At 45.4% G+C, this 22,926-nt stretch overlaps 1 protein-coding gene and 1 long non-coding RNA gene across 3 annotated transcripts in view; one reads left to right on the plus strand and one right to left on the minus strand.

Annotated features, from left to right (window-relative positions):
• ZC3H18 (zinc finger CCCH-type containing 18) overlaps positions 1–10,136 on the minus strand; it is a 223,538-nt gene extending 213,402 nt beyond the window's left edge. The window contains exons 1-2 of the mRNA XM_068260368.1: positions 9,912–10,136; positions 3,161–4,100 (exon numbers count right to left, since the gene is read on the minus strand). Coding sequence (XP_068116469.1) covers positions 3,161–4,087 — 927 coding nt within the window. The 5' untranslated portion in view covers positions 4,088–4,100; positions 9,912–10,136. The remainder of the gene's footprint in view (positions 1–3,160; positions 4,101–9,911) is intronic.
• LOC137538287 (uncharacterized) overlaps positions 10,036–22,926 on the plus strand; it is a 71,401-nt gene continuing 58,510 nt past the window's right edge. Inside the window, exons 1-2 of one of the 2 annotated variants that reach the window (XR_011024735.1) lie at positions 10,036–10,098; positions 14,602–14,786. This is a non-coding gene — a long non-coding RNA (uncharacterized lncRNA). Of the gene's footprint in view, positions 10,286–14,601; positions 14,787–22,926 lie in introns of both variants that reach the window. The other variant, XR_011024734.1, reaches the window with a different exon arrangement.

Raw genomic sequence — 22,926 nt, forward strand, 5'->3', positions numbered from 1 at the left:
TGTGTGGGGGTACATTTTCTCTTGCCTTATCTCTAGCATGAGCTTAGTGAATTGAGGCCCATGTGTTTACATAAAAGAATCTTTATTGAAAAACCTGCTAATTAACCACTATTAAAGGAGCACTATCGCAAAAATCATAAAATTTAAAAAACGCATCCAAACACATTCAAATAAGTACATTTCTTCCAGACTAAAATGAACCAAAAAACACTTTGCTCCTATGTTGCAGTCACTTACAAATACTATCTACATATAGTAGACATCTGACAATAACGACAGGTTTTGGAGTAGCCCATCTCCTCATGGGGGATTTTCAGGGGTTTATTTTCAAAAGCACTTTTGTGTTCTCCCCAGGGTGTTTTAGCCGAGTACTCCACCCAGCTAGTTTTGGTGAGCACCCGGCTGTAATCAGCTCACCTCCTCCTATGCTGTAAGCAGAGTTTCGCACGGAAACACCGGTCCTGCCTTCTCTAATCTCACCTGGCTACATTTTCAAGCCACCGGGCTGGAAAAAATTTCTGGGGAGAATACTGCACTTAGCAAATGGCAGTTGCTCTGTTCAACTGCCTAAAAATTGTAAAGTGAGCAGGGAGGCTGGCTAGCATCTTTATATACCATATACAGTATACTCACATATAAGCCGACGAGCGTATAAGCCGAGGCAGCCACTTTTCCCTCATATGCGAGTCAATCACTCTTTCCTGGTTTCTAAGCCCCCTCCCCAGTAGCCAGATGTGCCCCCAGTACAAGTCAGCACCCCTCCCCATAGCTGGATGTGCCACAAGGATGATAGTGGTGTCTCAAGACGCCACTAGATGGGGTCCTCGATATGAGACCGCAAATTCCACACAGGAAGAATCCCTGATCATTGCACAGCTGACACACTGCCTGCACACTCCGCTCCACAAGCCAGGGAACACAGGTAGTCTTGAGCAGCGCATACTGCACACCACGTTGCACTGGATTGGGGGGGGGGGGGGGGGCAAGGACACAGCAAGCAGCCAGCTGTCAAGAGCAGAATTACTAGTGCACAATCCTTATGCTCCTCTGCTAGTAACAAAGCCTGCTCCACCATTCATTCTGCTTAACTGATTTGCATACAAGCTGAGGTATACCTTTTCAGCACATTTTGTGTGTTGAAAAATTAGGCTTATATGTCAGTATATACACTATCCTTTTCACATATTCTTTAGAAAGAATAAAGGCCATGCTGAGAATCCCCCATGAAGAGATTGACTAGCCCAAAACCTGTGTCAGGTCTGTCGTACTACTACCTACTGTAAGCGGCAGCAACATAGGAGAAAAGGAATTTATGTCTCATTTTATTCTGGAAGAAATGTACTTGTTGGTTATTACATGTATTTTAAATTTTACATTTATCCGTAATAGTAGTGTTTTAAAGTCAATTTAAAAACAAGTTATGGCCACCAGATCCAAAACATTTCTACTGTGTGTACAGCTCTGAATGTCATGTGCAAAATATACCGATATGCAAATTGCTAAACAGTAATCAAGAGCTGAGCAAAAATGCAAATGCAATGCATCTCTAGTGTGTGTACAGCTCTGGAGTTCTCATTTGCAAACTTTTAGTCCAGAGGGGGTATGGTCACCTCAAAAATGTATCAAATGTGAAGCTAACGAAGGGCTGATCTAGAGAGCAACTACCCTACAGCAGCATTAGTATATTCCATCACCGACACCAGGCTAGAGGTACAGAAGATTATGTAGTCATCAGTGAGATTTAAAATAATAACTAAATAGAAAAGTGATTTAAAGAGTACCTCCAGTGTAAAAGAAAGTCTGTCATGTAAAGGTCCCGCCTTAATGCTGCAGGATTACACAGGTGAAGTGCTGGCCCCTTCAATGACAGCCACGGCCATTTTTCCGAAGTCTCCAGAAGTTCTGTGGCCACCCCCATCTGCGTTGCCGTGGCTCGCCCCCAGCATGGCAGCCACCAATTAGGCCACGGCAACCCAGGTGGTGGTGGCCAGAGCGGCAGCAGACTTTTGAAAAAGGAAACACCACAGTGGCTTTTCTGAGGAGGCGGGAGTGTCACCTGTCTAACGATTTACATAGTAGCAGACGATGTTATTAACCCCGAGAACCCCCCAATCATGGGAGCATTAAGACTAAACCTAACATGACAAGCTCTGTCTTTTACACTGGAAGTAATCGTAAATGCACAGCAGAGCGAACAATAAATATCAGAGTTGGCTTTACTTGGGACTCCTTCTTGCTTTATCCCCAGTGTTCCTGCTCAGTCCTACTTGTGCGCTCTCCTCCACAGCTGTGCTGGACCATTGACTGACAGGGCCCTGCGCATACGCAGTTACAAATCTATCCGAGCCATTCATGCTCACAACACTCAGCTGATGTGCACAGCGGATCAGGAGCGCAATCACAGAGGGGGCACAGAGAAGACATTATCAGAAACACTGCCCCAGAATGAGTATGCCAGGAGATCAGACTATGTGAGGATCTGCTGACTGGATACTTGTTCTGTGTGTGACTCTGATACTGCTGAAGCCACTGGGAAACTGACATTTCTGAAAGGTTTCCTCTCATCACAGTAGAAAAGATCACCACCAGCTTATTCAGCCCAAACTAGTGATACTGAGGTTGGCTGAGTAAGGCTGGGTTCCCACTACATTGGATGCACAACAGTGAGTTCACTGTATATTCTGAACAGATACTCTCTGCCCTGAAGACATGTTCCCACTACTCACCGGTGTGTGTCCATTCCGCTAGCACCACTGCCGTACGGGTCCTAAACAGCTGCTGCCGTGTTGCTCAGCTCCAATGCAGCGGACACTCGGTCGGTATATAGAGCGGAGTCCCGGCAGAAGCAGTCTCTCATTGGATTGCAAGTAGAATCCTGCCTAACAGGGAGAATTCCCATTGGTCCACCACTCCGTTGCTAAGCAGGATACTTAATTTTTTTTTTCAATCCTATGGGAGCTCTATGCGTCTGCCAGGACTCTGATCCATATAGCAGCCAAATGTCCCCTCTTCAGTCAAATCGTGCGAGAGCAGCAGTGGAGGACTCTAGATGACCGAGACACAGTAGATAGGAGAGTACCCCTTTGGGGAACTTTTTTCTTACAGGTACACTTTAAAACAGTATAAGCATACAAGTAATAATATTTAATTGAAAACTCACATCAATCTCCCCTTCATCGATCTCTCCATCGTCATCTTCTTTCTTCTTCTCCTTTGGAGACTCTCTGTCTTTCTGGTCATCAGTGGAGGATTTGGCCTGCACAGGCGACTCATCCTTGTCTTTCTCATCTTCTTCCTCCCCTCCGAGTTTGTCAGATTCGTCCTCTTGGTTGGGAACTGCTGGTTCTTCTGGGACCTCCTCATCATAATCCAATTCATGTTCATCCAGTTCCCGCAAGACAGATGAGGCCTCATCCCTCAAGTCATTGCTTGCCTCGCTGCGTTCACGGACAGCAGGAGGTCGTTCGTTGCAAGAGCCAGGGGATTTCACCTCACTCAGGAGTTCCTCATCATCTAAAATAGGAGATCTCATAGGACTTCTATTCGGTTCCTCTAGATTAACAGGGGAGTCTGGATTATCTTTTTCTATATCTAATACATTCTTGTCCTTTGAGGAAGAGTCCACATCTTCGAATAGAGGTTCCATTACCTCTTTATCTTCCAAGTCGACTTTTGGGGAAGGTCTATCCCATGGCATAGGGGAGCTGGGTTCAGGCGTGACTCGGTCTTCTGGGGAGTCTTTATCAAAAATATCACTGTACATGGGCTTGGGAGAAGCATTATCCCACGGCATGGGGGACGCAGGGTCTGAGGAAGCTCTGTCATAAGGAGACGATTTACTGTCTAGCACATCACTAAAGAGGTCTTTGGGGGAAGGGTTATCCCATGGCATGGGGGACATAGGCTCTGGGAAGACCCTGTCATCAGGTGAAGACTTACTGTCAATCACATCACTAACATTCTCATCCCCTCTATCCACATCATGGTCAGAAGTGATGTCTTTGTCGTCATCTTCATCATCAGTCAGGTCTGGTAAAACTTCCTCAGGAGAAAGCGGATCTCTTTCCGGACTTTCTGCTGTAGCCATGAGCTAAACGTACCTGTAAACGTGATGCACAATCAGTAAAAGGCAACGTGAAACTTTTTTCTAGTCTAGTGAGACTTATGAATATATTCATGCACCAAAATTGGTGGCTCAATCCAGCGATGAGCCACACAGCGCAGTAGCACGGGCCGTATCAGCCATGGCTTTTTCCGCCAGAGCCCATGCGGGTCTGTACTTGCGCGTATGCACGAACTGTTGACCAGGGATGAGCTTCGAATTGATTTTGAATAGCTATCTGTTTGAAATCACGTAAGCCTCATTCCCACTCGCGTGTCCGCCCGCTTTTTTATTTTAGAGTCTTTTTTCCCCTCTCCCGGCGCTTGGGTGGGCGATGTGGTTTTGTTAAAAGCGCTTTTCCCGAGCGGTTTTGTAATTCACTCCCTGACGCAAGTCAGGAAGTGAACTCTGAACCGGAAAATAATAAATACCAGGGCTCTGTAGTTTATGAAACCACCGACTCCAACTCCAGGTAACCAAAATTGCCCCGACTCCGACTCCACAGCCCTGATAAATACAACAAATGTATTCTTAAAAAACCGCAAACGCAATTGCTGCACAAAGTGATTTGGTCTACACCTTCCATCGAGGCGGAATTGCCTCAAAAATGGTCCCTGCAGCGCTTTGCTGAGCGGATCTGAAAAAAAATGCTCAGATGTGAACTCTCTCATAGGGAATCATTGCACAAGCGCTTTCAGGGCGATTTTGAAAATCACCAGCGCTTAAAAAAAAAAAAAAAAAATCTCAAAGCTTTAATGCGCTTCAAATGCATCCCACGTCACCGGAAGAAGGAAACGTGGCAGTGAAGTGAACGCGACTTGTAACGCAACATGGAACGCAATTGAAGCGCATTAAAGCGGATGGCAGCATGGGTAAGTTAACATGCCCTCACCCGAGTCATTTCAAGTAGATAGCTACTCAAAATCAATTCGAAGCTCATCTCTGCTGTTGACAAGTCATTTTTCAGGGGTCCCAGTGCCGATACAGTCTGGTGGGAGGAGGAAGGGGGAAACCTCTCCTTGATCCAAAAGCCTCCCCCTCCTAAGGGCATTTTTTCCCTACAGGTATACTTTAAAGCAAACCTGTGAGGTTTGCAACCGAGCATTTTTAATAGTTATCTCAGGAGAGTGAAGCCTCTGGGTCTGCCTCTGCCAAGGTATTCCAGCGCTAAGACCTCCAAAGATAGTGGGCATGCAGCCACAGTGCACCTATACAGCGCCACAGACCTGCTTGGGCTCTGCTTTTTCCACCGAAGCCTGAGTGGGTGCTGGTACTGCGCATGTGCGAGCCAATCGACAAGACCCGAGGTGAGTAACCATTTGAAGCATTCTTCCCTACAGGTACCCTTTAAAAAGGACAACTGAAGTAAGAGTTATATGGAGGCTACCATATTTCTTTGCTTTTAAGCAGGGCTGTGGAGTTGGAGTCTGAGTCGTCGGGTCAATTTTGGGCACCCGGAGTCGGAGTAGTTGATTTCATAAACTGAGGAGTCGGAGTCGGCTGATTTTAGTACAAAATCCAGATCCCTGTTAAGTATTAGACTTAGGGTGCATACACACATCAGACTATAGTCTTTGAAACTGAAAGATCACAGACCAATCTTACCACCTTTCATGTAGTATGAGAGCCATACTCTACACAGTCTTTTCTATAGAGCTGAACTCCATATCAGAAAAAAATCTTTGCAAGATGCTGCACACACAGATGCTGTACAGACACAAAAGATCAGTCTCTGCAAAAGATCTGTTCCTGCCAAAAATCCATTCCTGCAAATTGCAATGATAGTCTATGAGATCTGCAGATCATCATACACACATGATTTAACTGACATTCATCCGCAGATCTGAAAATCCATCCTGGTGGATCTGATCTGCAGATGAATGTCAGTTAAATCATGTGTGTACGATGATCTGCAGATCTCAGACTATCATTGCAATTTGCAGGAATTAATTTTTGGTAGGAACAGATCTTTTGCAGATACTGATCTTTTGTGTCTGTACAGCATCTGTGTGTGCAGCATCTTGCAAAGATTTTTTTCTGATGTGGAGTTCAGCTCTATAGAAAAGACTGTGTAGAGTATGGCTCTCATACTACATAAAGGGTGGTAAGATTGGTCTGTGATCTTTCAGTTTCCAAAGACTATAGTCTGATGTGTGTATGCACCTTAAGGAGTCGGAGTCGTGATTTCATAAACAGAGGAGTCGGAGTTGGAGTCAGAAGATTTTTGTACCGACTCCACAGCCCTGCTTTTAAGTAATACCAGTTGCCTGGCAGCCCTGCTGATCTATTTGGCTGCAGTAGTGTCTGAATAACACCAGAAACAAGCATGTGGCTAATCTTGTCAGATGTGACAATGTCAGAAACACCTGATCTGCTGCATGCTTGTTCAGGGGCTGTGGCTAAAAGTATTAGAGGCAGAGGCTCAGCAGGACAGCCAGCCAACTGGTATTGCTTAAAAGTAAATAAATATAGCAGCCTTCATCTACCTCTCACTTCAGGTGTCCTTTAACTACTTTCCGACCGCTCCACGCCAATTTACGTGAACGTGGCGGCTGCCCCAGGACCACCCCATGCAAATACAGCTGGTATATGACTTATCCTGCTGCTGCACAAGTCCCGGTGGCGTTAATTACTATTCCCCCGCCAGGTCCACGTGGATAGTGGGGAATGATGTAATTTGGCTTCCAGCTATTGTTGGCGGCCGAATTACAGTGTTTTAAAAGTAACTTCAGCTCCGTCTTCTGACTGCGCTGAAGTTACTCACTGTGCGCCGCTATAGCCGTAATTTCTATTACGGTCTATGGTGGCGCCGGCTGCGCCCAAATCTCCTGCACTGGATCCCTAGTGGTCGACCTGAGTATGATACGGCCACACCTTCCACTCTGACAGCATCTCACTGATCTGTCTAGTTCCGGTACCACTGATTCCTACTGAAGTCCTTAGTCCTATACTATTTGAACCAGCAGGGTGCACAACTGAGGTGAGAGGGATACGGGGGATCACATATTTATTTCCTACTAAACAATGCAAATGACCTGACTGTCCTGCTGATCCCTTGCTTCTAAAGGTCCGTACACACGCCGGACTACAGGCAACGACAGGTCTTTCGTCACCTCCCGCCGGGCAGGTTTTCAGCAGACAGTCCGGCGTGTGTACAGTCTGTCGGCAGACTGATACGGCTGTTTCTGTTTCTGAGCCGTATCAGTCTGCAGACAGACTGTACACACGCCGGACTGTCGCTGGAACGCCTACCCAGCGGGAGGTGACGACGGACCCGTCGTTGCCTGCAGTCCGGCGTGTGTACCTTTAGGAGTAAAGTTTGTTAATGTGTGGTTTGAATGAGAGACTGGAGTGCAGTATTACACCTTGGCTGCGAGCCTGAGGGACAGGCGTTACTGAAGTGCCATCAACAGAAATAGTGATGTCAGGCAGGGGCAATGAATTGTGAGGTGGGAGGATTACCATCTCAGACTCGTCCACAAGTAAATTTTAGTAAACGGGAGGACATGGAGGAGATGGCATTGTGACAGTCAGGGACACAAGCTTTTAGAGTATCCAAGTCAGAAGCTGAAAGGTAGATTTGGGTATCCTCAGCGTATAGGTGATACTGGAAGCCAAAGGAACTGATGAGCTAACCAAGATCATAAGTGTAGATAGAGAAAAGGAGAGATCAAAGGACTGAGCCTTGGGGAACTCCCAACAGTGTGGGGTCATGGAGAGAAAGTGTTGCCAGAGTGAGCGACTCTGAAGGTACTATCTGTGAGATAAAAGGAAAGCCAACAGAGAGCAAGACCTTGAATGCCCAGCTACTAGTCCACTGCGTCAAAAGCAGAAGAAATATCTAGGAGGATGAGAATACAGTAGAGGCCTTTAGATTTAGCAGCTGCCAGGTCGTTTGTTACTTTAAATAGGGCAGTTTTGGTTGAGTGGCTGGGGCGGAATCCAGATTGGAGGTCATCAAAAAGAGAATTAGCACAGAGGTAACGAAGTCAGTATAGACATGGTCCTCAAGTAGTTTAGAAAACGATGGGGAGGACAGAGATAGGCGGTAATTGGGCAAGGAAGAGGGGTCAAAAGAAGGTTTTATGAGTATAGACATTGAGAGATATTGTGGTTGTGGATGGAAAGATGCCTTTGGTGAGAGAAAGGTTGAAGCGGGAGGTTAAGGCAGGTGGTAGTAGAGGATAGGCGAGTAATGGGGTGAGAAGGAATGGGGTCAAGTAGTGGGAGGAGATTTAAAGAGACTCTGTAACAATTTTTTCAGCCTTAGTTCTTCTATCCTATGAGTTCCTATGCCTGTTCTAATGTGCTGGGGCTTACTGCAGCTCTTCCTAATTACACTGTCTCTGTAATAAATCAATGTATCTTTCCTCTGTCCTGTTTGTCGGGCTAAAGCTTGATTGTGTGGAATGTGCAGGGCTGCTTGTGATTGGTAGAAGCGATACACACCCTCTGCAGGCCCCCTGCATACTCACACACTATGCTTAGCTGAGCCTATTAGAAGCTGGTTAGTTTGTTTGTAAACATTGCCTAAAACTGTTAATTACAAGCCAGGATTGCAGCAGAGAGTGGCAGAAACAGCACAGAGGGGCACAGGAGAAAATAAGGAATAGAATGGTATGCTTTTTAGTGTAAGAATATTAGAGTACAGATTCTCTTTAAAGATGAGAGTGAGTTTAGATAGTGGCGAGAAGAGGGTTAGGGAGGATATGAGGTTTGGGGTTTGTATGGAGAGAGGAGGCTGCTGGGTGAAACCTTTCCTGATGTTGATTTTTTCGCTAAAGGTGACTATATACCCTCCCACGGAGGGGTGGACCCTCAGCTTGGGATCTCCAACATGGTAATCCCAACTTCTTCTCACTAGGCAAACTGAAAGTCAATCCATTGCGACTTGTCTTTCCTACACCCTCTATAGCGACAGATGTGCTGCTAGGTGCCTGTACAGCACTCAACCTGAACTGTCGCCTGTGGGATTGGGTCCCGATCCCATGAATGACAGCCACTGCAAGTGTGCATGAAGCTTTACATATCTGATGGCACTATATAAATCAATTGGACAACTTTTTATATTCTAACTCTATGTTCACTTGGATAGTGGACATTGCACACCAGGACCCAGGCTGCTAACTCAGGTTGCAAGGTTAGTACTGCTAAATTGGCATTATGGGGTTAATTTATAGCATGTATGACTTTGCACATGCTCATTAGCATTTGTATGCTATTTTAATGGTTATGCTAAAATGTTGGTACAACTGCAGCCGTATGTGTCTGAACCTGCCCAAAAGCCCAACGGAGAGGTTTATTCGGCTCAAGGCAAGAACATTTGGCTATTAGGAAGAAAAGAAGAAATCTTAATCTGCCTATGATGACATTGGCTGCTATCTCCAGAAGAACTACTCATCGTTCTGATATGTAGTTCCATCACAGGTGAGCTCTGACCATCATACGTGTCTGAGGGTTCATGAGGAGAATCAGTCAGCCCTGCAGTCAGGAATCAGCCATACCCAGGGCTGAATGAGGAGAAAGCCTGGCAGTGTGTGAGATCTGCTGCTCCCTTCACAGGTTCGGCCCCAGCAGCCCCCTCCCCGAGGCATGCAGTGTCATGTGGGGTCGGATGGAGCCCCTAGGAGGAGAGGCAGGAGCTCTTCATGTGGGGTAGATGGAGACCTCCTGAGAGGAGAGTCAGGAGCTCCGCAAAGCAGTGCGGCTTGTACAGAATCAGTGGGAGTTAGCTGAGGGGAGGAGAGGCAGGGGGACATTATGTGGGGTAGATGGGATGTGGGACGGATGGAGTCTCCCTGGGAGTTACCTGAGGGTAGGAGAAGGAAGCGGGATCCTCTCTCACACCACCGGGACAGCGATTCACCGGATCCCGCTGCTGCTAGCGCGGCCTCCGCACACGTCATCAACCTGCGACGACACCTTAGCCCAGCCCATCACTGTCTGCTGCGCCGCACACACCAAGCCCCGCCTCTTCCGAGCGTCATAGAGTTTTAGTGGGTTCCGCCCCAATTTCTCGCTGCCTATCTGACTATCAATGTACCCTGTTCCTGTTCCGTCCGTGGAAGTCGGACACGACGTATAGGAAGCGGTGACAGGCGTGGGGCCTGTTCTGTCCGTCGTGTTTCGTTATCAGTCATGCCCCGCCCACCTCTCGTGTAGCGACCGACCAATCGGCTCTAGGTGCTGGCCACACGCTCGTTACTTACGCTGTCCGGAGTCAGCCGAATGGATGAAGCTGATACAGCTTCAGATCCGAGATGAACGTTTACTCATTGCATAATTGTGTTCCTTTCGTATCATTTATGAGGCATTCCTCAAGCCAAATACTTTTTTGTTTTAATACTCTATTTCCCTATAAACTAAACAAGCTTCGCCCACAGCTTTTCAGAGTGCCTTGGCATTTTCAGACAGTAGCAAGGGCTCATGGGAGCTCAGTCTGTTCAGGATGAGGGGGAGGTATTACTAGCCAGAGATGGAGGAGGAGGGGGATTAGGTTTTTTTTTTCACAGGGTGAGTGCTGAAGATGCAGATAAGCTTACCTATGTGCAATGTTTACAAACAACATGGCTGCTGTCATTGTATGACAGGAATAAATAATCATATTCTATTGAGCCTGTTTGCAGCTAGATTTGCTGTGTAAACTTTAGATAAGATATATAGACAAGTTACTTGTTATAGTTAGTTTTTCATCTCGGATCCGCTTTAAGAGGGGGCATGGCTAAAGTGTTAGCTGCTTACAGCCCTCTGATCACTCTGCAGGGTGTGGCCTCCCCATACTGAATCCAGCTCCCCAACCTCCCATAGTGTGGCAGGTCTTCCCCCTGTACATGAGCACATTTATTAAAGTGTTCTCTGTTGGGAAAAAAGTGCCCCCTTTAGATACTAAACTAACCTCAGTAGAGATAATCTAGAGGCTTCCTGTCCCCCTTGCTTCCTCATATCCATCACTGGGACTTCTCCAGCCTAGCCGTCAAGGGTTTTGTCAAGTGATGCTTAGACTTGCTCATCCAAGTAGCTAGGAGTGCGTAGCTACTCGAAATCGAAATGTAAATTACACATCTATGACCACGGGAGACGGGGGGTTAACTTACCCATGCAGCAGTCTGATGCGATGCACTCCATTCGGGTTATGTCACGTTCCAAGTCACTCTATTTCGCTCCCACGCATCCTTTTCTGGGTTGAAGGAGAAAGAGTGAGATGCGAATTGAGTGCATTGCATCAGACGGCCGCATAGGTTAACCCCCCCCCCCCCTCCTCCCGTGATCACAGCTGTTTCAATTCCGAGTAGCTACCTACTCGTAGCTACTTGGAATAGCAAACCCGTGTCCATGAGTGGCACACGGGCAGACTTGGGACAGCAGGGGGCGGGTAGCTGGGAGTGTGGCTGTGCACCAATGTGTTGGGGAGCGTGCCTGTGCTGGCGCGCATCAGGGAGCGTGGCCGTGCCTACGCATGGGGGTTGCGGCATGGGTAAGGTAGGAGGAGGGGGGTAGCGTCCGAGCCCTAGCACCCATTTTTAAACGGGCGGGCTTATTTCTAGTATGCAGGTAAAGAAGGGCTTGCCCCATAGAAAATAGCACCACTCATTGGTATGGTCAAAGATATAGTGATAATTTAACTAGTACAGGACCGCCTCACGCCAATTGGTGTGAGTGCGGCGGCGGCCCCTGGACCGCCAATCAACGTGCAGTCCTGGGGTTGTGTTTTGCAGGAGATCACGCAGCGATGCACGTGCAGCTCCGTTTGAATGACGGAGGTCTCCCAGCGGCGATCACTGCTAGGAGACTGTTAAATGGCAAAACCACCGTCTATCTACTCTGTACAGCGTTGCAATCTACGGCAGCACTGTACTGGGGACAGCCATGTGACACGGCTGTCCCCCTGGGTGGCAGGGAAGCGATCCGCTGTCATAGGCTGAAGCTTATGACAGCCGATCTCACTGATTGGCTGGCGGGGAGGGAGGGCTGGGGGAAAACAACAATATCCATTAATAAAAAACACAAATATTTACAAAAGAATAAACAAACATCCTGGAGCGATCATAGCCCACCAACAGAAAGCTCTGTTGGTGTGCAGAAAAGGGGGGGAGGGGAGGTGCTACAGCGAGGCCTTTAAGCTGCAGTAAGCCCATGGTCCTTAAGTGGGTTAATATGAAAATTGAAACATACTAAAATGTCCATAAAAGGCTGACACATCTGTCACCAAATAAATTAATAACATAATCATCATAATATAGTAATACAATTGACCAAATGGCTGGCTATCAGAAATAATTGTGCTGTGGAGGGTTCAGTATTGAACCCCCACACTGGTGAACCTGGTTCAGGATAATAATGCATACAATGGGCTCTATTCTCAATGAGTTACTGCATGAGTTAAATTAGGTAGTGATAAACACCGACCAAAATATCTCCATTTTGAAATTCACAAAAAAATGTTTCTCCCTAAATTACCTCATGCGGTAAAAGTGTGGTAATTACCTCAAAATGTATCTCCAATTTGAGATTCTCAATTGAAAAGTTGGTGTTAATTAAGGACTTTTTTTATCACCTACAAATGGTAGGTGATAATTATCACTTCTCCGCTTTTGGCCTTCAGGATGGAGCCTTTTGAGCTTTGTTTCCTCGAGTTTGTCAATTGTACATAGAAAGCAGACATAGGGTTAACATTCTGTGTTTACACATTAGTTGCTCTGCTGAGGCAGCCAGCTGGCACAGCTGAGAGCTCAAATTACAGTTGTGATTATTCACAGATGAGGGGGAATTAGACAGGCTAAATTATATACATACATTTATATATGTTTTCATTCTGTCCTGCGCAAGAGTTGAGCTCCCACCTTAAATGTGACTGGCTTTCCTGGGTCGTCTCTGTGTAATGGGTGGCAAGCATATGGGCTGCCCTACAGTGGTCAAAAAAGCTTTATTTCCGTACATATTACTGACAGTTTTATCACCTGTTTTACTGCACTTTTATCAAACATTTATCACACTTGGTAAATTTTTAGTGAATACTCACTATTTTTTAGTGAATTATCACTGGAGGTAATTTTTCACCCAAAAAGGAGTTACCGCACATGGTTTTGTGAATAGAGCCCATTGTGTAATAGTGAATCCAAGTACAGTAAAGTGTAAGTGCTATTATCAAAATCACAGAATACAAAAACTGCATACAAATCTATGTTAGGCTCGGATTTACCAAACAGGAGCCTATAGGCACAGATGTCCTGGCACCGTAGATTTCATCTTTCGTGAACCTACAAACCCCCGCCGAACTGCACTGCAAGTGTGCTGGCCGTCCCAGCCATCACTTCTCCCTTACTTCCCTTGCCTGTCATTGGTGGCATAGGTGCCCCTTAGTACCATATGAGGTAGCTAGAAGTACTGTCAATATTTAGTAGCTAGAGGTGCCCCCAAGTATTAGGTGGCTAGAAGAACTCAGAATTAAGGGTCTGTTTCCACTACACGCAGATTGGATGCAGAAAAACTGACTCCAATGAATGCCTATAGGCCTGTTTCCACTAAACACAATTTTTCTGATGCAGATTTTCCCATAAGCATTCATTGGAGTCAGTTTTTCTGCATCCAATCTGCGTGTAGTGGAAACAGGTCCTAAGTAGCTAGAGGTGCCTCTGAAGGGATTTCTCACAGCCCCACTAGTTCCATGGCGATTATACCGCTTTTTCAAGGAAGTGCTACAGCGCAGGCGCAAGGCATCCTGCAGAGTGCAGCTGCGCTTGTCCACGGACACATAGGGTATCATTCATAAAGCATTTCCGCATGCGGAAATGCTTAACACCGGTGACTTTCCCGACCACTCAGCATAAGCCCCATTCATAAAGGCTCTTTCCGCATGAAAAAGTGACAGAGCGATACATTTCCGCCTTGTGCGGAGTTTTTCTAGATTAATCTAGAAAAAGTAACAAACACATCAATTCATAAAGATTAGAGCAAGCGGTATCCGGAAGGAAAATACCGCTTGCTCGACAGTAGCGATAGGCGGGCGGAATGCATATAAATGAATGGGAGGGACCTCCCAAGCAGCATCAGACAGAGCAGCGCAGGGAGGGAATCGGGCAGCTTTTAAGTTTCCGCATGCCTACCGCCAGCTTCCTCCAGAAAACCTCCGCACTTCTTCCGCAACAGGCAGACTTCTTTATGAATGGCCACAAAGAAGTCTTAATTACCGGTTGCGGAGAAGAACGGTGTTTTCCCGCACTACCGACAGCCTGTTTATGAATGATACCCATACACTTTGTACAATTCCATTCCTGTCAGGTAAAACTGATGGAAACAGGACTGGAATGGAGGTGTACATCTTTGTGGGAACCCAGCTCAATACTAATACATAATAAACTTGTACGGTAAAGACAGGATTCTGTCGCCATTTACTAGTGTTTTACTAAGTGCCAGTTCACATGGGCTTCTTGCAGCTTGTCGGCCAAATGCTTTTCTGCAAGCGTGCATTTGACAGCCTATGGCTTTTTTCAACCCCGCAGGGGACCACGGAGACATGACAGTAAGGAACACTGAAAGCAGCATGTTGCTTCCAAGGTTGGCTGAAACAACAGGAAAAATCGGGATTGGAATGCGGCATTCCTTCAAATGGTGGTATTCCTGGGCGCACAAATGAACGCTTGGCTATAGCACGTCCCAGCTTCCTAGTGCCACCCACCCATGCAAGGTATGCCATTGGTTGTCTAGTGTTTCTCCCTCTAGTTTGACTCAGCTACTCAATGGCCTTGATTCATAAAAGGCTGTGCGATAAAAAATTCAGGTTGTTAAAATCCCCCTTTTGGTATTTTAGACTTTTGTGTGCTAATTCATAAAGATTTTCAGAGGTGTATTTAAATTTCGGTAAATTACTGAAGACAATTGAGCGGTAACAGCAGAAATGTAGAGCTGTCTGTCTTTTGTTACATGCAGTGAGGCATTATAGTAAGAGGCATCCCAATATCCCTTTACAATGCACATTTGTTATACTGCCTCTGCTTGCTCTGAATCTCTGTCCATCAGTCTTTCTTAAAGGAGAACTGTAGTGAGAGGTATATGGAGGCTGCCATGTCTATTTCCATTTAAAGAGAATCTGTATTGTTAAAATCGCACAAAAGTAAACATACCAGTGCGTAAGGGGACATCTACTATTACCCTCTGTCACAATTTTGCCGTTCCCGCCGTATTAAAAGTGGTTAAAAACAGTTTTAAAAAGTTTGTTTATAAACAACAAGACACATAAGAACCTACAGGCCCCCCCCCCGGACGCCCGATAGTGTCCGGTAATAATAGCCCCCTAGAAAGGATATCGAAATATGTGGATTTGAAGTTAAAAGACATGGTGAAAAATTTGCCCTCATTTGTCATGGACACCAGGGATGTGCTGGCGGGCATCGAGGGGGTGCACGTAGAGGAAGATTGGCTACTCGTTGGATTGGATGTGGAGTCACTTTTCACATCCATCCCGAACGATAAAGGCCTGGAAGCTTTAGAACACTTTCTGGGCATCCACTACTTTGGGTTGGATGGACAGAGTGAGTTCATCCTGGACCTCATGAAAATTATCCTCTTGAACAATTATTTTGAATTCAATGGAAGTATTTTCAGACAGAAGAGAGGCGTAACGATGGGGGCCGCGTGCTCCCCGGCCTACGCGTGCCTCCACTTGGGTTTCTGGGAGCAGGAGGTAGTGGGGTCCGTTTGTGGATTTGGGGAGCACGTGGCCCTCTGGATTCGATATGTGGATGACATTTTTGTTTTATGGAAGGGTACAGAGGCTGAGTTGAAGTCCTTTGTCCAGAATTTGAATGTAAACGACAGGAATATTTTTTTGACTTTTTCCTATAGCCTGCATGAAATATCTTTTTTGGATTTACAGATAAGGAAATCGGGCACTTCCCTTGTGACTAATACCTATCGAAAGGAGACAGCTGGAAATACCCTCTTGTCGGCGCGTAGTTCACACTTGCCTGCACAGAAGTGGGCTGTTCCCACTGGTCAATTTTTGCGCCTGCGCCGCAACTGCACAGACTTGAATGTGTTTAAAAAGGAAGCAGGTCAATTGATGACTAGGCTACGGACAAGGGGGTATCCAACTAAAATTATCCACTCTGCGTATCATAGAGCACTCTCTAGGGAAAGGAGGACTCTCCTGGGGCCAAGGTTTGGTTCCCTGGGTTTAGCACCTGTGCCACCCGAAGGTAATACTAGCCCTGGAATTTCAAGAATTATATTGACTTATGGGGCCCACTATGGTGAGATAAAACAGATTCTAAATAGACATTGGCACCTTTTAGGGAGGGACCCAATTGTGGCTAAAATTGTGGGAGAGTACCCTCATATAGCTGCTAGACGCAGCGCCAATCTGAATGATCTATTGGTGAGTAGTGAATTCGGCTGGGACAGGTGCAAAAGAAAGCCCCCTAGATTAAAAGGCATGTTTAGATGTGCTGGGTGTGATATCTGTAGATATGTGAACAAGGATAATAGGTTCTACAATTTTGACCGATCTCAGATGTTCTATGTGAATGACAGAATTGATTGTAACACAGAAAGGATTGTTTATCAGATGCGCTGCCCATGTGATAAAATCTACATTGGGAAAACATATAGGGCTTTGAATGCCCGTATAAAAGAGCATATAGCAAATATACGAAATCCCAATGTGGATAGGAAAAAGCTGAATCCTATGGTGATGCACTACAAGTCACAGCATGATTCCAACCCGAATGGTTTGCAAGTTATGGGCATTTATAGATTGAACATTAGCCCAAGAAGAGGAGATTTTGATACTGAATTGAGGAAAAAGGAATCTGAGTTTATTTATAAATGTGGAAGTTTAATGCCTTTTGGTTTAAACAAGGACCTAAATATGAAAGTCTTTCTGTAATGGAAAGAACACTGCCCGCTTATGCATCTCCCGACTCTGGACTGTGTTCATAAGGCTGCATATGCACGCAGCGACAGACTGTTCTTTTAAATATTGAATGAATTCCCTGTATGGGTATAAAAAGGAGCGCCCTTTAAGACGTAGCACGTCTGAAGAAATCCTAAGTGGATGAAACGCGTCACGTGATACGTGACGTCCGCTGCTTGGTAGGCGTGGTACTGCGCCCCTGTGCCTCCGCAACCTTCCTCCTGGCTTCTGATGATCACCATCAACAGCCGGAGAAACGATAATCAATGCCCACCACCTCTTGGCTCACGGATGGAGGAACTCCCACGCCACACCAGGTTGTCTGAGTAGTGAGGAAACGAGTGGTGAGCCCCAGTCCGTCTTGGAGGGTGTACGTGAGTGACCAAATCTGGCAAAAGTAGAGTACAGATTACGGAGCAGCCGGTCGAGGTTTGACATGCAAATTGCTATGTGTCAGTAATGGTTGTGTAAAAGTTTAGAGGCGTGCACAGCTGCACACGGGGGCCAGTACTGAAGATCACACGGAGCCTATCCTTGTATTGGATGTCATGTTGTTTTGATCAAGTTGGGCCCGAAGATAATGTGCATGCATGTTCAAAAAATCCTAGACATATAGGAAGTGCACTCCTATTTAGGGACACATGCTTACAACAAGTCTGTTTGATCATTTTTGTTTTTAAGGGGGGGTTTTTAGGTCTGTTTGTGTCTTTTTGCAACTCAAAGTGTTTCAATAAATAAGTTTATATTAGCTCTGTGCTCCCTTTAATGGTTGGTTCTGCTATGAGATATGTATTAGGTGAGACGAGCGCTATATATTTATCTATAGCTTCTGGTTGATATCCTGTGCAATTGCAGCGTTTCTTTTTGAATTAATAACAGTCGATATCCCGGTATTTTCAATTATTGTTGTATATTTGTGAAAGCAGTTGCAATGGCATATGTTCCTGTATTTAATATAGACCAGGAGATGAGTGATGCATTTGATGGAGTAGAGGAGGAAATTGCGGGGGAAGATAAATTATTGCTTGTGCGTTTGTTTAGACAACACCAACGAACTGCTATGAAAGTAGTTAGGAAACGTCTGGAAATTATGAGCATGGAAAGGTACATTGATAAACAGATAATACCGAGAGGAATCAGGGAGAGGGTTATCCCAGCCGAGCATCTTCAAACCCTCCGCATGCTGCCAGACTGGGAATCTGAATGTAAAGCCCATGGCCTAAGGATAATGATGATTTTTGTCAAAGAGGAAAAAATACAGATTAAGGATATTGAAAAAGAATTAGAGATAAGTGTTCTAAAACTAAATGAATACAAATCCAAGGAATGCTTTAGTGAACTCAATGATAAACTGAAGCGGGAGGTGGAGAAAGAACAGGAAAAAATTAGATTGGCAAAGGATAAGAAATTTATGAGGGATGTGGAAGATTATAAAAGAGGGGATATATTTAATCTTGGGGGCCGAAAATATGGCAGCAGGCGTGGTGCAGGAAGAAGGGTTGGCTGGGGTAGCAACTCTGAAGAGTCGGGTGCCGAGTCCTCGGGGGGGGGGGAAGGGAACCCCAAAAAGCAAGGAATTCTCAAAAAGAATAGGAATAGGAGGAGAAAGGGAAATAGAAGGAGAAATAATGAAAGATCAGATGAGAATAATGATTTTTTAGACGAAGAAGAAGAAGATGTAAACGAGGAAGGAGGCATGGGTATGTCAACGAGAGCGAACGATCGATCGGGGAGGTAGAACAGGGGGATTGTCACGATACCTTGGATGTGATCAATTTAACGGATGAGGTGTTTTCGGAGGTCCAGTTGAGGCTCTTGAGGTGTGGATTAAGCTTTTGCCCTAGGAATGTTGGGAATGAGTTTGAAACATACAAAGATGTACAACTTTTTTTGAGACGTGTACTTTTGCGGCGTATGTACTCCCCTGAGGCCCGCGGTGCATCCGTGGTGTCCATGACCCCCCAACCCCCTATTGATGTCGATGATTTTGATTTGGAACAATTATTTGGCGAGGTGGATGATGACCCCGCCAGGACATTTTCTAAATTCACCAAGCTGCGTCCCAAGTCCTCCTATATGCCTCCCCTAAGCACCAATAGACATATGTCTATGTTTATGGACCTGGTGGTGGAGGATTTGAAAAGTATTGAGTGGAGAAAAAAAGGGAGAGATAATCTATCTAAAGAGGAAAGAGAAGCCTTGGTAGAATTGCAAAATAACTCCAATATAATAATTAAAAAGAGTGACAAGGGGGGGAACGTAGTTATAATGACAAGGGAAAACTATGAGAAGGAGGTAAAAAGATTGTTAGGAGACGTACTTACCTATGAACGAGTAAGGATTAATCCTTTCAGGGAGTTGGTGGATAAGATCAACCTAAAACTTCAGTGGGGCTTCTTAGAGGGAGTAATTTCAGAGAATGAGCTTAAATATATGACAGTTAATGAATACACAACCCCCACTTTCTATGTTCTCCCCAAGACACATAAGAACCTACAGGCCCCCCCCGGACGCCCGATAGTGTCCGGTAATAATAGCCCCCTAGAAAGGATATCGAAATATGTGGATTTGAAGTTAAAAGACATGGTGAAAAATTTGCCCTCATTTGTCATGGACACCAGGGATGTGCTGGCGGGCATCGAGGGGGTGCACGTAGAGGAAGATTGGCTACTCGTTGGATTGGATGTGGAGTCACTTTTCACATCCATCCCGAACGATAAAGGCCTGGAAGCTTTAGAACACTTTCTGGGCATCCACTACTTTGGGTTGGATGGACAGAGTGAGTTCATCCTGGACCTCATGAAAATTATCCTCTTGAACAATTATTTTGAATTCAATGGAAGTATTTTCAGACAGAAGAGAGGCGTAACGATGGGGGCCGCGTGCTCCCCGGCCTACGCGTGCCTCCACTTGGGTTTCTGGGAGCAGGAGGTAGTGGGGTCCATTTGTGGATTTGGGGAGCACGTGGCCCTCTGGATTCGATATGTGGATGACATTTTTGTTTTATGGAAGGGTACAGAGGCTGAGTTGAAGTCCTTTGTCCAGAATTTGAATGTAAACGACAGGAATATTTTTTTGACTTTTTCCTATAGCCTGCATGAAATATCTTTTTTGGATTTACAGATAAGGAAATCGGGCACTTCCCTTGTGACTAATACCTATCGAAAGGAGACAGCTGGAAATACCCTCTTGTCGGCGCGTAGTTCACACTTGCCTGCACAGAAGTGGGCTGTTCCCACTGGTCAATTTTTGCGCCTGCGCCGCAACTGCACAGACTTGAATGTGTTTAAAAAGGAAGCAGGTCAATTGATGACTAGGCTACGGACAAGGGGGTATCCAACTAAAATTATCCACTCTGCGTATCATAGAGCACTCTCTAGGGAAAGGAGGACTCTCCTGGGGCCAAGGTTTGGTTCCCTGGGTTTAGCACCTGTGCCACCCGAAGGTAATACTAGCCCTGGAATTTCAAGAATTATATTGACTTATGGGGCCCACTATGGTGAGATAAAACAGATTCTAAATAGACATTGGCACCTTTTAGGGAGGGACCCAATTGTGGCTAAAATTGTGGGAGAGTACCCTCATATAGCTGCTAGACGCAGCGCCAATCTGAATGATCTATTGGTGAGTAGTGAATTCGGCTGGGACAGGTGCAAAAGAAAGCCCCCTAGATTAAAAGGCATGTTTAGATGTGCTGGGTGTGATATCTGTAGATATGTGAACAAGGATAATAGGTTCTACAATTTTGACCGATCTCAGATGTTCTATGTGAATGACAGAATTGATTGTAACACAGAAAGGATTGTTTATCAGATGCGCTGCCCATGTGATAAAATCTACATTGGGAAAACATATAGGGCTTTGAATGCCCGTATAAAAGAGCATATAGCAAATATACGAAATCCCAATGTGGATAGGAAAAAGCTGAATCCTATGGTGATGCACTACAAGTCACAGCATGATTCCAACCCGAATGGTTTGCAAGTTATGGGCATTTATAGATTGAACATTAGCCCAAGAAGAGGAGATTTTGATACTGAATTGAGGAAAAAGGAATCTGAGTTTATTTATAAATGTGGAAGTTTAATGCCTTTTGGTTTAAACAAGGACCTAAATATGAAAGTCTTTCTGTAATGGAAAGAACACTGCCCGCTTATGCATCTCCCGACTCTGGACTGTGTTCATAAGGCTGCATATGCACGCAGCGACAGACTGTTCTTTTAAATATTGAATGAATTCCCTGTATGGGTATAAAAAGGAGCGCCCTTTAAGACGTAGCACGTCTGAAGAAATCCTAAGTGGATGAAACGCGTCACGTGATACGTGACGTCCGCTGCTTGGTAGGCGTGGTACTGCGCCCCTGTGCCTCCGCAACCTTCCTCCTGGCGTCTGATGATCACCATCAACAGCCGGAGAAACGATAATCAATGCCCACCACCTCTTGGCTCACGGATGGAGGAACTCCCACGCCACACCAGGTTGTCTGAGTAGTGAGGAAACGAGTGGTGAGCCCCAGTCCGTCTTGGAGGGTGTACGTGAGTGACCAAATCTGGCAAAAGTAGAGTACAGATTACGGAGCAGCCGGTCGAGGTTTGACATGCAAATTGCTATGTGTCAGTAATGGTTGTGTAAAAGTTTAGAGGCGTGCACAGCTGCACACGGGGGCCAGTACTGAAGATCACACGGAGCCTATCCTTGTATTGGATGTCATGTTGTTTTGATCAAGTTGGGCCCGAAGATAATGTGCATGCATGTTCAAAAAATCCTAGACATATAGGAAGTGCACTCCTATTTAGGGACACATGCTTACAACAAGTCCGTTTGATCATTTTTGTTTTTAAGGGGGGGTTTTTAGGTCTGTTTGTCTGTGTCTTTTTGCAACTCAAAGTGTTTCAATAAATAAGTTTATATTAGCTCTGTGCTCCCTTTAATGGTTGGTTCTGCTATGAGATATGTATTAGGTGAGACGAGCGCTATATATTTATCTATAGCTTCTGGTTGATATCCTGTGCAATTGCAGCGTTTCTTTTTAGTTTTAAAAAGTTTGTTTATAAACAAACAAAATGGCCACCAAAACAGGAAGTAGGTTGATGTACAGTATGTCCACACATAGAAAATACATTCATACACAAGCAGGCTGTATACACCCTTCCTTTTGAATCTCAAGAGATCATTGTGTGTTTCTTTCCCCCTGCAGTTCTCATGCACTGAAGTTTCAGGCTGCTCGTTTTTCTCCTGCAAACAGCTTTGCCCTTGTCTGTAATTCTTCAGTATGTGAAAGCCCAGCCAGCTCAGAGGACGATTTATCCAGCTTGTAAAAGATAAGCTGCCCTAATCTAAATAACACACAGGCAGTGTGCATAGAGGGGCCTAGAAGGGGGAGTTCATAGCAGAACCACAACACTGAAGAACTTGGCAGCCTTCCAGACACAGGCCGACAAGTCTGACAGGGGAAAGATACATTGATTTATTACAGAGACTGTGATAGTAGAACGTGCTGCAGTAAGCCAGAACACATTAGAATAGCTTTTGGAACTTGTAGGATGATAAAAAACAGGATGCAATTTTTGTTACGGAGTCTCTTTAAGCAATAGCAGTTACCTGGCTGTCCTGCTGATCCTCTAACACTTTCAGCCATAGACCCTGAAGAAGCATGCAGCAGATCAGGTGTTTCTGACAATTTTGACAGAGCTGACAAGTTTAGCTGCATGCTTGTTTCTGGTGTGATTCAGACACTTCTTCAGCCAAATAAATCAGCAAGGCTGCCAGGCAACTGGTATTGCTTAACAGGAAATAAAAACGGAAGCCTCCATATACCTCTTACTACAGTTCTCCTTTAACATTTTATTTAATTGCCACAGCTTAGATGAACTCCAAGAGACTTTACATATGTCATACTTAAAGAATACCACAG

This window comes from Hyperolius riggenbachi, chromosome 11, assembly GCF_040937935.1.
Source record: "Hyperolius riggenbachi isolate aHypRig1 chromosome 11, aHypRig1.pri, whole genome shotgun sequence".
Lineage (NCBI taxonomy): Eukaryota > Metazoa > Chordata > Amphibia > Anura > Hyperoliidae > Hyperolius > Hyperolius riggenbachi.